The following is an 11,273-nucleotide window of genomic DNA, read 5'->3' as shown; positions in this document are numbered from 1 at the left end:
TGTTGGATGAATGTGTAAAAGCTACAGTACTTTTTTTTTTTAATTTTTTTTTATCTATATATAAAAAGAACAAATAGGCTTATGAATAGTGTTATGAATAGTATTTTTGGTTTAATGACTTGTTTTTTTCCCCATTTTTTTCCTTCAAGTTCACCAACTTTTTTTTTCTTTTAAAGGATCTTTATATGTTTGCTTTCTACTTGTAATGTAAGCTTACATTGAATACACACAAAAAGTAGCAAATATTATATACATTTGCACAAAAAAAAAAGTACAAAATTTGCAAATGTGTATAACATTTACCAATTTTTTTGTGTTTAAAATATAAATTTACATTGTAAGTGCAATGTATATTTCTATATATATTATATATATAAAAAGAGTAAATGAGAAAAGTTATAGTAAATTTGATACAGTAGTTTTGGTTTGTTTAACTTTCACTATTTTGCTGGCCCTTTTTTTTTTTTTTTTGGTGAATGCATAAAGTTGTAGTATATTTGTATATTATTTTTGGTTTGTCCACAATAATTTTCACAACAATTTCATAACAAATCAAATATGGTAAATTGTTATTGGTTCTAATTTAAACTTACCAATAAAACTACTTTTTGCCCACCAATAACAACTTGTAGTAACCTAGTACTTATGATTTGTTGTGAAAATGTCATGGACATAACATTTTTTTGTGTAAAAAATGTTAAGACATCTTGATGTTGTCACAATATTTTCAAAACTGCTGAGCTGTTAATTCTTTACAAGTTAAAATAAACTATAACAAAATTATAAAGGTATTATGAAAATGTTGTGTTATTCTGTTGTGTTTTTAGAAATTTTTTGTTGGTTTAATAACTTTGTTGAGCCAAAATTCACTATTCCACATACAATTTTCTTGGGTTGACTTTTTGTATATTTTTTTCTTTACCCACTATTTTAAGTAAAAACACATAGTTTTGCACACAAAAACAAAAACAAAAACTTAGGAAAAAAACATTTTTCATCCTTTATGTTTGGGGTAGTTTACAATTCTTCCTTAAACTTTAAAATCAAGCAATTTTTCCCTTAATATTTTGGAAAAGAGCAAATATGTCATATTATTATTCTCTCAGTTAAACCCTAATAAAAGCTTATGATTCTTAAAATATTTTATTGTGTAATGTCTATATTACTCCTGCTAAATTTTAACATCCTCAAAATTTTCTTTACATATTTTGAGTTTTAAATGATAAAAATTCTTAGAAAGTTAGAATGATGATATTAGGTGTTTTATTTGTTATCTAAAGAATGTTGACTTTCTAGGTTTAAATTTTCAAAACTTATAATTTGTCTAATGAAAAATTCGATGACACATGCCTTTTGTTATCTTTTTTATTTTTTATTTTTTTTTTATTTCTTAGCAAAATTCAGTTGTTTATTGTTGAAAGATGATGATATTTGTTATCATTCTTAGAAGTTTTTAGAGAATAGATATATTGTCTTTAGCAAGTAGATACTAAAAAACTATTATAGTTAAATAAATATTTATATGTTAAATAGCTACCCTAACTTTGTGGTTGATCAAAATTCTTAAACGAATGAGATTAACTTTTTACGACATAATTATCAAAATTCTTAAAATTAATGTCTCTTTTGATTAATGTAAATCTTTGTATACTTTTGTAAGGTTGAATTTAATCAACCATTTTGTTGGCTTTATTCCGTGTCAATTTGCTTGTAATTCAGCATTTAGAAACCCTATATTCAGGTGGGAATCATGTAAAGATAGTGTGTGAGAGAGTGTAAAGAAAAGCTCAAAAGTGTGCACTAAAGTAGGGCCTCGCGATTGGCTCGCAGCTGGCAAGTCGCCAAAGGAGGCACACGTGTGAAGCATGTAGAGGAGCTGAAGAGACATGCCAGCTGGAGCACTATAGGATAAAACTTCCAGTCTAGCTAGGCAATTAGCTCGTGACTCAGACTCGTGATTCAGTCAAGTCGCGAGATCAAGTCGCCAGACTACTCTGTTTGGGAAAAACTAACCTTTCGCATTCCAAACACACACCAGTATAAATACCCCTTATACTCACGTATTGTAGAGAGTTTCCAGAGAGAATTTTGAGAGAGAAACCCTAAAGAAAAACAGGATTGACTCATCCACAATCTTCATCTTTTGATTCTCCAAATTCCTCTACTCTCACCCTCTCCATTGTTACATCCTTGAGAGGTACATTAGCCAAATCCTTATCTCACCATACCTATATTTGTGAGAAAGTTATTTGGTGCTTGGGAACCAGTTAGGAAAGGACCAATTGATATTGGTTGATGCTATGGGCTATAGCGGAATCTGGTAAGCTAGAGAAGACAAAGGTTCAGCGTAACCTCATTAGACAAGAAGCTTGGAGGACTTAGGTACACTGGGTAAATTAGGCTTGGAGGGTCTTCTACTGTTCATGTATCACAACTTCATTCTCTAGTAATTCTAAAATGTCAGAAAAAAATTGTTATAAAGCTTTATAGTTGTGGGCCATGCTGTGTTTAATGCAAGATACCTATTAAGGTGGATGAAAAAGATTTCAAGAGAGAGAAAATGACTAAATTTTTGTTTTTTGTTTTTTTTAAAAGGAAAAGAAATTAAAGAGAGATTGAAACTCATAAGAGTATTATTGCCATTTATTTTTGTCGTTAACTTGATACAGTTGTTCTGATTACCAAATGAAAATTAGGTTATAGTTTTCCTTTCTTTTCCAATATTATTATTGAGGCAAAGCTTGAGTTTGACGGGTTCTAAGTGGGAGGAAAATACAACTTGATAATCTGAAAGGAAAATATTGTGGGAAGGTAATAAATTAGAGCAAAAAAAAAAAAAAAAATTCCATGCAGGGAGGTTCTAAGTACGTGCCTCAGTTATAAATATCAGTACATATAAGCGCATAGCTCTTTCATTCATGCTAATGTTTAAAGATTTTAAATTTTATAAGAATGTGGTGTAAAACTAAAATTTTATATATATCTTCCAATCCAAACATGTAACGTCATCTTATTACATATTAAAAAAATAAGCACAACCACATTTACTCAATTCTAATATCCATCTGAAAATCCAACTCCACCATGTTATCTTGACAACTCATATCAAGATTAGTTTAGATTGTAGATCAAATTTAAATTCATTTATCAAGTAATCAATGGACCATACGCTATGGGTTGGGTCAAACTGACTCAATTACTAACACTTAGAAATCAAATTGATCATCTTGACATGAACTTTCTTAGATTTTTATTTTTTATTTATAATAATGGGAGAAAAATATTTATTCTGAATGCGAAATTGCACATGTACCTGTCATCTCCCACTTGCTCAACATGTCCTTTTGTGCATGGTTTTGTTCACTTACATGTAGGGATTTGACATTTCAATTGGTGAGAAAAACACATAAGAAACATGGGCATATAATTCTAGATGAGAGAGAATGGCTTTTGTGAACTATTCTTTTACACGTATTAGGTGAGTTAGGAAACTTATCTAATTTGCATTCTATATAGAGGTAATTAATTAATTAGCACAAAAAAAAGGTCTATGAAGGAGAGGTTCTAATTACGTGCCGCAGTTGTATCTATAAGTACCTAAGCGCATAATCTCTTTCGTTCATGCTAGTGTTTGAACTTTGTAGGACAAGAGGCACACATTAATAAGGCTTAATGTTAGGACATATGTGATTCAATGTTAGGAACATATGTCACTATTTTATGTAATTGGCTAATTCTTTGACAAAACGCACTTTACTTATAATTGGATAGATCTAGGATGTGTTTAACACTTTAAGGAACAAGATTTCAAGTTCAAGTGTTAAAGCCATGCAAGTCTAAGAATCAAGTGAGAAACTGCTGGATTTTAAAGCTTGACAGCTAGCATCTATCGAGGTTTAAAAGTTGTCTCAGCCCGTGGCTCGACAGCTAGCTCTATAGATTGCTGTATATCGAGGTTTATGAAACTCAGTTTTTCAGAGCTGTTTTTCATCCAATCCGTGGGTATTTGTTTGAACTTTCTTTTCTCACAACCCCAAAACATATATAAGGATTATTTTAAAGGCCGTCAAAGGTTGCGCAAGTGTGAAGCAAAGTTTTGTTCATGCAAATTGTGACTGGAGATAGAATTTGCCCTAGTTCATCTTTCTCTTGAAGAAGTTGTTGTGTTTGTATACCGTAGGGTTTTGTGACCAAGGAGTTTCTTGATCTTCATCATGCGATGAACTAAAGAAACAGCCAACATCCTTCTCAAGTTGGTGATTAAGTCACGTACTAGGATCCGCGCATCTATTGGTTAGTCATGTACTGGAAGTCGTGCATTGAAAATGAGAGATTGTCACTACAGAACAGTCTAATTGGGTATTGGGGTAAGGGTTCAACTGTAGGTTGGTATAAGGTACTGAGATTCCTTTACTTGTAACCGCTTATTATGATGATAGTGAATTCTCAGGAGTGGTAGCCTTAAAATCACCTGATGTTGTTTTTCCTCGGTGGTTTTCCCAATTCACAAATAAATCACCTGTGTCAAATTTAATTTCTGCTGGATTTAACTTAGTTGGTGATTTGTTTGTGCTACCACGCTTATTGCATGCTAATTGAATTAATTAATTAACTTGGCTAATTCATCACAAGCGGTCAATACATTCTTGGCCTATCACTTAAGCCTTTGCTCCATTTCCAAATATTATGGGGAGACCATTTCCTCTCTTATTCTAATGGCTCCAAGGTGTGTGTGTGTGTGTGTGTGTTTTGTGAAAAATTATCATTAATTAAGTACATATGTAAAATAGGCTTGATAACAGTTGCTTGTGTTTTTGGATAAAATAATAAGATAAGGTATATAACCAAGACAAACTGTTTTGCATCTAAAAAATGAAGATGTTAAAAGTGACATCTCTTTTGACAAATTACCGATTGTAGAGTAAAAAAATGAATTGAACTCAAGACTCTCTTGTTTTAGTACCACATTAATTTACCCATCATCTGAAAAGTTTAAGCTATTAGCAATAATTCTAACATCTTTACATTCAAATTCCTAAACTAACTTAGTTTAGTATGAAATTCATGTAAACCATCTTCACATATATCATTCAGATGACATCAGAAAGGAGAAAACTATGATTCTCAACTCAAAGATAGAAGAGAAAAGGGGAGGAGCTGTCACTGATATATGTTTGTTCATTTTTCTTTTAGTCCAAGAAAAATTGAAAAAATCTCTTCCAAATTTCATATCGACCACAATTTTATTGCCATAAGTTTTGCTCACATGCTTCTAGAAAATTAGAAAATACAATAGTCAATTGTATCATTATAAAGCTTTATAGTTGTGGTTAATTAATGCAAGATATCTACTTAAAGGTTGAAAAAAAAAATCAACCTTCATTAAAAGTTCCAAAATAACACCAAAGATAATCTATTAAAAAAAAATATGAAGGAATGCATTCTCAAATAGACTTACCAAACGTAACCAAAGTGCATGCCTCAGCTATATCTATAAATACCTAAGCACATAAGCTCTTCCTCTCATGCCAGTCTTTTGAAGGACAAGAAGCATACATTAAAGCTTTTGCTAATTGCACCATTTCAACACTAAGTTGTTCTCTCACCTCCCAAAATGTCTCAACAAATTTCCATGGCTACTGCTCAAACCCAAAATCAAGATGCTAAGGTACATCGTCGCTTAGCAAATTTTCGTCCAAGCTTATGGGGAGACCATTTCCTCTCTTATTCTAATAAATCCGAGGTATATATGTCTTCCACCTTACATGTTAGGCTACATAATAAAATTCATATTCTAATATAAATTGTGATTCATTTCATAGCCAATATTCAAATGTCATGGTCTTAAAATACATCATCTTTAAATGACAAATGATGCTTATAAACAGTGGTAACATGTCAATTTTTTATTTCGATTTCCAATTTTAGGAAACTATTGATGACTTGGAGAAAGTCCAAGGGTTGAAGGAAGAAGTGCAAAGGATGTTGATGGCTCCCATCGATAATCTTCTAGAAAAGTTGGAGTTGATTGATGCAATCCAACGTTTAGGTGTGTCTTACCATTTTGAAAGTGAGATTGATGAAGTATTACAACAAATTCACAGCTATCATTATACGTGTGATGTCCAAGAAAGTGATGATGCTCTTTACACCGTTGCACTTCATTTTCAATTACTTAGACAACAAGGTTATAACATTCTAAGTGGTAAGCACTCTTTTGGTTGGTTATTTGTTTATTTAAGAAAACTTACTTTATGTTTGGATTGAGGGAGATGAGAGAAGGGAGTAGGTGATTGGAATTTGCTAAATTTTAATATATTCTGGCTTCCTTAAATCCTTCCCCTCTATTCTCCTCACCTCTCCCTCCATCTCTTTTCATTCCAAACATATCCTCAAACAAGCTAAAAGTTAATTTTCATGATCAAGCATTCACTTCCATCAGTATTTTCATATCATCTACTAATGGCTCATGCATGTCTTGTGTTGGGTGGTAAAGTAGATATCTTCAACAAATTCAAAGACAATATGGGAAACTTCAAGGAATCACTTACTAACGATGTGAATGGAATGTTAAGCTTTTATGAAGCTACACATATGAGGGTGCATGGAGAAGATATACTTGATGAAGCACTTAAGTTTACTACCACTCACCTTGAATCAATGGCGATTAATTTCAGCCCTCCTCTTGCCACACAAGTAAGCCATGCTTTAAATCGACCTATTCGAAAGTGCTTGCCAAGGGTAGAGGCCAGGCAATACTTTTCTATCTACCAAGAAAATGCTTCACATAATGAAGTTCTACTAAACTTTGCAAAATTGGATTTTAACATGTTGCAAAAACAACACCAAAAGGAACTTAGCCATATCTCAAGGTAAGTTCATTAACTATATCTCACTACATTGGTGTTGTTCTTAAGCTTTCATAAGACATGATTTGACCAGCCAATTTTTGTTGAAATTGTAATTTAGGTGGTGGAAAGGTATAGATGTTGCAACAAACCTATCTTTTGCACGAGATAGGATGGTGGAGTTATACTTCTGGGCTTTGGGAGTATACTTTGAACCCCAATACTCTCTTGATAGGAAGATGCTAACCAAAATAATGTGCATGATATCAATCATAGATGACATATATGATGCATATGGCACACATGAAGAACTCGAGCTCTTCACAGACGCAATTAAAAGGTTTAATGCAAGCATATAGGATCCTCTTCATCTCCATTTGAAATGGAATGATATCATGATTCAAATTAAATATTATAAATCTAAAGATATATTCAAAACGACATCACTTAAAATTTTAAATGATGGAGTACTCTATGCACTATCAAATTAAAAAATAAAATCATAACCATGAAATGGATTTTCTCAATTTCTATTAGAATGGAGAATATCATTTTTCAAGGTTGTATCTTTACCAATAAGGATGTATCTTTACTTGCAAAAATATTAATTAAGCCCATATTAACCAATGGATGAAAAATAATGTTTTTAAAAATTAAAACGCTAAAACTATTACCACTTTTTAAAAAATAAAAATAAAAAATTATCTTCTTTTAATGTATAACTGACTGTTGGTTTTATTCATGTGAAAGTTTTAGAGTATAAAACTCATAGTGTTCCACACACAGAAGCTAGAAAATCACTTAATCTCTCTTTTCTATCTCAACAAAACAAAATTGAAATCTACAAATTAAAAAAAAGAAAAAAAAAAAAATCTCAAACCTCATTTTTTTGGGTACATATTGCTGGGATTTTTGACACTCTCTCCATTTAAAGAATAAAAAGTAATTTAAGCTTCTTTGTAGCTACACTGGACCTTCTTTTTTGTTCCTTTCACGTTTGGCTCAGCTTCAAATCTCTCTCTCTCTCTCTCTCTCTCTCTCTCTCTCTCTCTCTCTCTCTCTCTCTCCTTGTTTTTATAGGAGATCTTTTACTTTGTGTTTGTTTTATCCTGATAAAATAAATTTATTTAGTCACTCTTGTTTAGCTTAGCTTTAAGCTTTTACATAGTCCAGATTTATTATATTGTTCATCATTCACTATTTTTGACATAGCCCATTCAGCCATTCATAGTTTTGGGGGCGATGTAGCATGAGTTTCATAGTAGTTGTTGACAAATTTAAAAATTAATTTTGTGAAAAAATCAATTAAATATAACATGTTAAGAAAGATTAAGTGATTTAACTATATTATTAATTTAAAAATAGATGTTAGAAAACTTGAATAAAACAATTTAATTCATAATTTTTCATCTAATTAAACAAGCAAGTAGAATAATTTTATATTAAAAAATTATTACTTAATTGATAAATATATATATATATATATATATATATTTATATCAATTTAGTTATTGTCTTAAGCCCCAAAATACATGAAGCCGGCCCTGCCCTGTTTTTAAAATTTTGGGGTATAAGTCAACATTGCAAACATGATTTAAACGTTTAAATTTCAGGTGGGATATAAGTTGCATAGACCAACTCCCAAAATACATGAAGTTGTGTTATAAAGTACTCTTGGATGTTTTTGAAGAAATTGAAGAAGAGATGTGCAAGGATGGAAGATTATACTGTGTTTACTACGCAAAAGTTGCAGTAAGACAGTATTAATTCACTTGAAACCACTCTATTTTTTTCCCATTAATTCTCATTTTATAGTGATCAATATTTTATATGTTAATGTAACTAGATGAAAAAACTTGTTCAAGCCTACTTTGAAGAAGCCGTATGGTTGAAAGAAAAATATATTCCCACAATGGAGGAATATATGAGTAATGCACTAATAACTGGTGGTTACCTCACGCTTAGCACCATATCTTTTATTGGCATGGGAGATATCGTGACCAAGGAAGCATTGGAATGGGTCATCAAGGAGCCGAAGATTGTTAGAGCAGCATCAATCATAATCAGGCTAATGGATGATATTGTTTCCAATGAGGTACATTTAGCAAATGTTATATAGCACACATATTATTAGTGGATCTTATTGAGCATTGTGACTAAAATCAAGGGACGTTAATTATTCTATATTTAAAAAAAAAAAAAAAATTGAGAAAAATTGTTAAGTCACATTTGTGCTACACCTTAAAACAATTAGTCTAGTCACAATTGAGTTTTTTGTTATTATTATAAATTCCAGATTAACCCAATATATATGTCTAATGTGGGACTCAACACACACCTGCACAACACATAATTAATATTCAATCAATTCGGAGTATCACAATTTTAGTCCAATTAAAAGATCCTCCTACATGTAGTATGTACAAAAATTATAAAAATACATAGAGAATATACAATTTCACTCCTAATAACTATCTTCTTTCTTTTTTCGGTATTTTTACTTCAACAGTGTATATGAAAGACTAGTTCCGTACTACAAGGAATTAGATCCACGTCTGCAGATTTATGACATGGTTCAAATTTTGTTTTTGAATCTAGTAAATAACAGTGTACATATTGTTAGGTCTTAAATAATGTGGTATTAGATACACCTGTAAATTTTTATTATTTAAAGCAAGAAATTGATTCATTTCAAATGGATCCACAAATCCATTTAGGCCTAACAAAAAATGACACTCATTACATATTTTGGGAATTTATTTTTTTACAGTTTGAGCAAGAGAGAGAGCACGTTGTCTCGGGCATCGAGTGTTACATGAGGCAATATGGTGTCTCAAAGCAAGAGGTACATGAAGAATTTCGAAAGCAAATCGTGAATGCATGGAAGGATATAAACAAAGAGTGTCTTAGACCTACTGAAGTGCCAGAACCTCTCCTTACACGTGTTGTCAATCTTGCACGAGTTGTGGATTTACTCTACAAGGATGAAGATGCATACACACATCTTGGAGGAGTGATGGTAGAGGGTATCACCTTAATGCTTGTTGATCCAGTACCAGTTTGAAGATATTGATGCCAGTGCTCATTATGAGCACAAAATTATAACTAAGTTGGTTCCTTAAATAAAGATTTGATAAACTGTCCAACGAAGTTAATATAAAATGAATGTGTAAGTGTCTAGAGTGAAAATTTTACTTGAACTCCAAATTACTCTAAAAATTAGGAGCCCGATGTTTTTTTAGAATAAATATTGTTTCAATAGGTGATTAATGTGTGAGAATTATTTCTACATTACTTTTCTCATACGGTTCCATTTTGTAGAACTCTGCTTTGTTAATCCGCAATAATTAATATATGTTTCTTGTGCATGTGTTCTAACAATGAACAAATTATTCAATGCGACAACGCACTCTGTCTCTTCTATATATTAATATTTATCGTTTTTTCTTATTTGCAATTTTAAACTTGTTTTTATTTAGTTTATATTTGAGCTCTGAATTTCAATAAGCAATTTAGAAAAAATAAGGATTAATTCTTTTAATTGTAGATATTGAAAATCCCAAAAACCTAAGGTGATAACAAAAGAAGTTATTTTATTCACTTATTCATTATTCTAATAGCTCCTCACAAATGTAGATTTAAACTCTCTGCACCATGAGCGGCTCTAGGTACAGCCCAGGGGTTCAAATGTACTCCATGAGCTGGGCCAAAAAATAATTTTATATATAATTTTCTAATTTTTTTTTTATTTGAACTCTCTTAAAATAAAATTTTGAACACTCTAGGGTTTTTTTTTTTTTTTTTTTAAACCCAGCTGAAATAAACTTGAATATTATCATCTTGACAAAAAAAAACTCATAACAAATCAATTTGATCTAAAATATGGGGGAAATAGTAAGCCTAACAACAAAAGTCTAAATTTGTTCATCTTAAATCTAAAAAAAAAAAAATCCATGTAGATCTTAACAAATTTGAAATAAACTAATACATAAAATTTTATTGCATTTAGATCTTGCTTGGAGTTCACTTTATAACAATAATCAATATGTTTATTTTATTTAAAAACGATAGATGATTTCCAAGATTTAATCTTAGCAACAATAATTAGTATCTTCATTGTATTAATAAACAATATGTAATGAACTTATATTTTATCTTATATATGAGAAACGATATGTTTACAGCATTTTCATAACAAATCCTAAGTGACAAATTGTTACTGGCTGTTATATGTTGGCAAAATAGTAATTTCAGTTACTTTATAATAATAATCAATATGCTTATTATATTTAAAAACAATAGATGATTTCCAAGATTTAATATTAGCAACAATAATTAGTATATTCATTGTATTAATAAACAATATATAATAAACTTATATTTTATCTAATATGAGAAACGATATATTTACAATACTTTCATAAC

The 11,273-nt window shown here is 30.7% G+C and overlaps 1 protein-coding gene across 3 annotated transcripts; it reads left to right on the top strand.

Annotated features, from left to right (window-relative positions):
• Positions 1–5,509: 5,509 nt before the first annotated feature.
• On the top strand, positions 5,510–10,253 carry LOC126706542 ((-)-germacrene D synthase-like). 3 transcript variants are annotated; one of them, XM_050406072.1, is made up of 7 exons: positions 5,511–5,743; positions 5,929–6,205; positions 6,497–6,872; positions 6,970–7,188; positions 8,462–8,600; positions 8,695–8,943; positions 9,619–10,253. In XM_050406072.1, exons 1-7 carry the CDS (start codon positions 5,615–5,617, stop codon positions 9,910–9,912), a joined length of 1,683 nt encoding a protein of 560 aa, XP_050262029.1. In that variant the 5' UTR covers positions 5,511–5,614; the 3' UTR covers positions 9,913–10,253. The 3 variants fall into 3 exon arrangements, with proteins under 3 accessions (XP_050262032.1, XP_050262029.1, XP_050262030.1); XM_050406073.1 differs by having other exon boundaries at positions 5,512–5,743; positions 6,500–6,872; XM_050406075.1 differs by lacking the exon at positions 6,970–7,188 and having other exon boundaries at positions 5,510–5,743.
• Positions 10,254–11,273: the final 1,020 nt, after the last annotated feature.

This window comes from Quercus robur, chromosome 11, assembly GCF_932294415.1.
Source record: "Quercus robur chromosome 11, dhQueRobu3.1, whole genome shotgun sequence".
Lineage (NCBI taxonomy): Eukaryota > Viridiplantae > Streptophyta > Magnoliopsida > Fagales > Fagaceae > Quercus > Quercus robur.
The sequence above is the reverse complement of the archived record's forward strand: the minus strand, read 5'-3'. Positions and strand labels throughout refer to the sequence as shown.